At 36.7% G+C, this 3758-nt stretch overlaps 1 protein-coding gene across 1 annotated transcript; it reads left to right on the top strand.

Annotated features, from left to right (window-relative positions):
- Positions 1-367: 367 nt before the first annotated feature.
- Positions 368-2025, top strand: LOC149531814 (uncharacterized). The gene has a single exon (XM_089809626.1). The coding sequence runs from the start codon at positions 567-569 to the stop codon at positions 1503-1505; it is 939 nt and encodes a 312-aa protein (XP_089665752.1). The 5' UTR covers positions 368-566; the 3' UTR covers positions 1506-2025.
- The last annotated feature ends 1733 nt before the right edge of the window (positions 2026-3758 follow it).

Raw genomic sequence — 3758 nt, 5'->3', positions numbered from 1 at the left:
GTTTTATAAAGAGTTCCACCTTTTGTTTTATAAAAACTCCTTCAGATACGAGTAGTAGTTTATTTTCAATTATCTCATCTCATACCAAGTGGATCACAAGGATAAGTCTGTGATCTGACCAACTTCCTCTCTTTTCAAGTGACATCTCATTAAGTCTGAAATGGAATGCTTTACGTTTAATTATGAATTGAACGATTATCCTTCTCTACGTCAAATAGGGTCCATTGCAGTAGGTGACTGAAAGCATTATATGAGTCGTAATGTGCCCGTAAAGAACTTATCTGTTGTACTCAGCAAGTGCACTTGCTTACAAGGACTTATTGGGATTGATGAAATGATCTAATAGTGGACAATAAAGTAGGGATAAACAACATTTTGATAATCACATTGGATGATAATGGAGGAACCCATCGTATTTTCTTTATTAGGGTTAGGTGCCTTTGACCTCTAAAGGATAAGTCAGGCCCTAATTGCATGCCACATAGATTAGGGATTAGTTGATTTAAAGCCCACTTATAAATCAATAACAAGGGGGATAGAGCTAACAATAACAAGAATAATCTTAGATGGAGGGAAAGGCAGAGAAACTAGAGTTACTTGGCGCCATTGGGATTGTGGCAGAATCAATCAGAATTTTTCGTTGTTGTCCACAAATAATTGGGAGCATTACCTTCATATTCGTTCTGCCTCTCTCTCTGGCGGCTCTGCTCCACACATTGATCTCAGTGCCTCTTTTCGCTAAACTCATCTGCGATGAATTGAACGCCCTAACAAGCGAAGATGTGAAGGAAGGAGGCGAATCCCATTGGCAATTGCCACTGTTTGTTGTCTGCGAGATATTGTATGGAGTTTCAGTTTACATAGTATCAGGCCTTTTGACAGCCGCCATGGCCTTAATTGTGGCATCTTTTTACAACGGGAAAGATCAACCTTCTTTAGCAAGGCTTTTGAAAGTTCTTCAAATGACATTTAAAAGAACGCTTATAACGTCCCTCTGGGTTTTCTTTTTATTGGTTTTGAATGCAGTTGCCCTTGTTTTGGCTCTGAGTTTATTGATATGGAGTTTCAACCATTTCAGCCTATCTTCAGCAGGCCCATTTAACGCTGCGTTGATATTAATTATTGTGGTTTTTGTACGCGTGCTGTTGAGTATCATTGTGCTGTGGAAATTAGCTTGTGTGGTGTGTGTTGCGGACGAAAAGTGTTATGGTTTGGAGGGGCTGAAGAAATGCTTGCAACTCATCGATGGGAAGGATTGTAGTGCCTTGCTGCTTACGTTCATGGCCCTCGTTGTCGACTACGGCCTTAGCTTCGCAGTTGTTAGAGGGAATTGGGATGCACTTCATTATTGTGGAGCAATCTTTGTGATGTTGCAGTGTGGAGTGGTTTTGATGGGGTCTTTGACGCAGAGCGTTTTCTATTTTGTCTGTAAATCTTATCATGGGGAAAGCATTCATAAATTGTGGGTAGTTGATCATTTGGAGGACTATCATATTACTGTCTAGTAAGGTCATTGCATGACGTTCAAGTAGTTAAGGTTTAGACAGGAAGAAACTATAATATGCTAATGCATTATATGTATCTTCATGTAAATATGTCAGAATGCTATCATAGATGTAAGGGTTCCAATGGGGAGAGAGAATATTGAGTGAAGCAGCTTTATAATAAAATGCTTGGGGAGATTATGCAATTTGACAAAGCCGACATCTTATCACTGATTAGTGACGAAAATGTAACTATTGTAGATGAATAATGTAGATCTTGACATGTAATGCAATTACCCAGGGGCATTTTGTGTGATCTGTAAATAGTGAGTGCTTGATTATAACAGATTATAACAATCTTGGAATGGCGGCATAACTTGATGTCATTTATACAAACCCCCCATCCCCAAAGTCCAAAAATCGAAAAAAAAGGACGAATCCGCGAGAGTGTGGTATAATTGAAGTAATATATGTAATTAGGAAGGGTTTGGAGCATATTGATTTTGACATGCCTAGCAATAAAAGGTTGGCACTTTATTTAGATGGTTATCTTTTTTCAGGAGATTATGTATTTTTAATATATGTTGTTTATATTCATTATTAAATATTACATATTGAGGAAAAAATTAAATTTGGAAAAAGTAAGTTAATTGCAATTATTTAACTCTTTTAGTTTAGAAATGAAGTCCTAGTTTGTGATGTTTAAGTCATATGGTTGCGTACATCTTGTTATATGGTGTCTAATTCTTTAACTTATTAGCCATATAATATGTCTTTGGCTATTAATGATTCAATGTTATTTTAGAATTAGGCTTGAGGAACTTTTTTAGAACTCAATAGTTTTTGATGAAAACATAATACTCTAAGATCTTTAGTTAGATATCTTGGTGTCGGTTTGCAAGTGGGGTGTGTTGGTGTCACCTATCCTTGACTATTTATTGTACTCATCTGCAAGCTATTGTGTTGTTGCATCTTCGTACGTCTTGTCTATATGGAGGCTTCCCTATGCCCTTTCCATTTTGGCATGGATTTTTTTTGTCCATGTGTCTCTCTTGGCTATCATTTTCTTTAGTTCTTTTTGCATTGTCCTTTTCTTCTGCCCTTCTCCATAGTTGGGTTAGTAGTTCGGTTTCCTTGCTTGGGTTTGCATGTTTGTGCCCTTATCTTTCTTTGATACTTGTTATCTTGAGCAAGCCTTGCTTGTTTCCTAAATCTAGTTGATTGATGATCATAGGAGAGTCTAGTGATGTAATGAAATAACTTGCACAATAGAAGAAACAATATGAAATATTATATAAATACTTGATAATAGCTGAGAGTAATAGGCCAATTTGAGGGGGAAACCTCCAAATATCTCCAATGAGAAAACCTTCACAATATGATGATGAAATAAGACTCACAAGCTCCTATATATACCTAATTATGCTTAGGTTGAATAGACACAACCCTTCATAACACCTAGGTCGACCTACCTACCTAAATAATAATATAGTAATGATAATATGACTTAATTAAGGATTAAGATACCCACAAGTTGACTATTCATAACTCTATATACAATAATATTAAGGGCATAACATGCCCCCTCTCTTGAAAGAAGCATTGTCCTCAATGCTAACCAAGTGTGGATTCTTTTGAATGAATTCCTCATCCTCTCATGTGGCCTTTTCAACTAGTAAATTCTTCCATTGGATGAGATACTGAGTCAGGGTTTTGTTCCTTAGCTTCTTCATGCATGTTTGAAGAATGCACTCTGGTTCCAAAATTATTCTTCCTTCTTCATCAAGTTCTGGTAGTACTATTTGAGTAGGAAATCCTTTGGGAATATCTCCCTAGAACTAAGTGTATGGCATGGTCATGATCCCTCTTAGGAGGAAGTCCTTTAGGCATATCTCCAAGAATCACTATGTGACAATCAATTATTGCTTGTAAATCTAGATGAGTAAGAGAATTATATTGAGAGACTTCTAATGAACATAGCTGGGCCACAGATCCATTTGCACCTTTCTTAAGAAGTTTTGCATTTGATGAGACCTTACCATTTGTGGGGATTTTTCCTTCAATCCCCTTAGCTCCACTACCTTTCCTTGTGATTGAAATTAGATGAATAGTTCTTGGAAGTTCATCTCAATTATTGCTAATGTAGTAAGCAATTGTACTCCCAAAATAATATCTACTACACCCATGTATATCGTATATATTGGAGTATCAAGTTGATAATCTCCCATGGATAATTTGATTCTATGACACTTCCCTGAACAACTAACTATGCCC

This window comes from Cupressus sempervirens, chromosome 11, assembly GCF_028749045.1.
Source record: "Cupressus sempervirens isolate cs-2001-9-10 chromosome 11, ASM2874904v1, whole genome shotgun sequence".
In the NCBI taxonomy this organism is placed as follows: Eukaryota; Viridiplantae; Streptophyta; class Pinopsida; order Cupressales; family Cupressaceae; genus Cupressus; species Cupressus sempervirens.
This window is presented reverse-complemented; position numbering and strand designations above follow the sequence as displayed.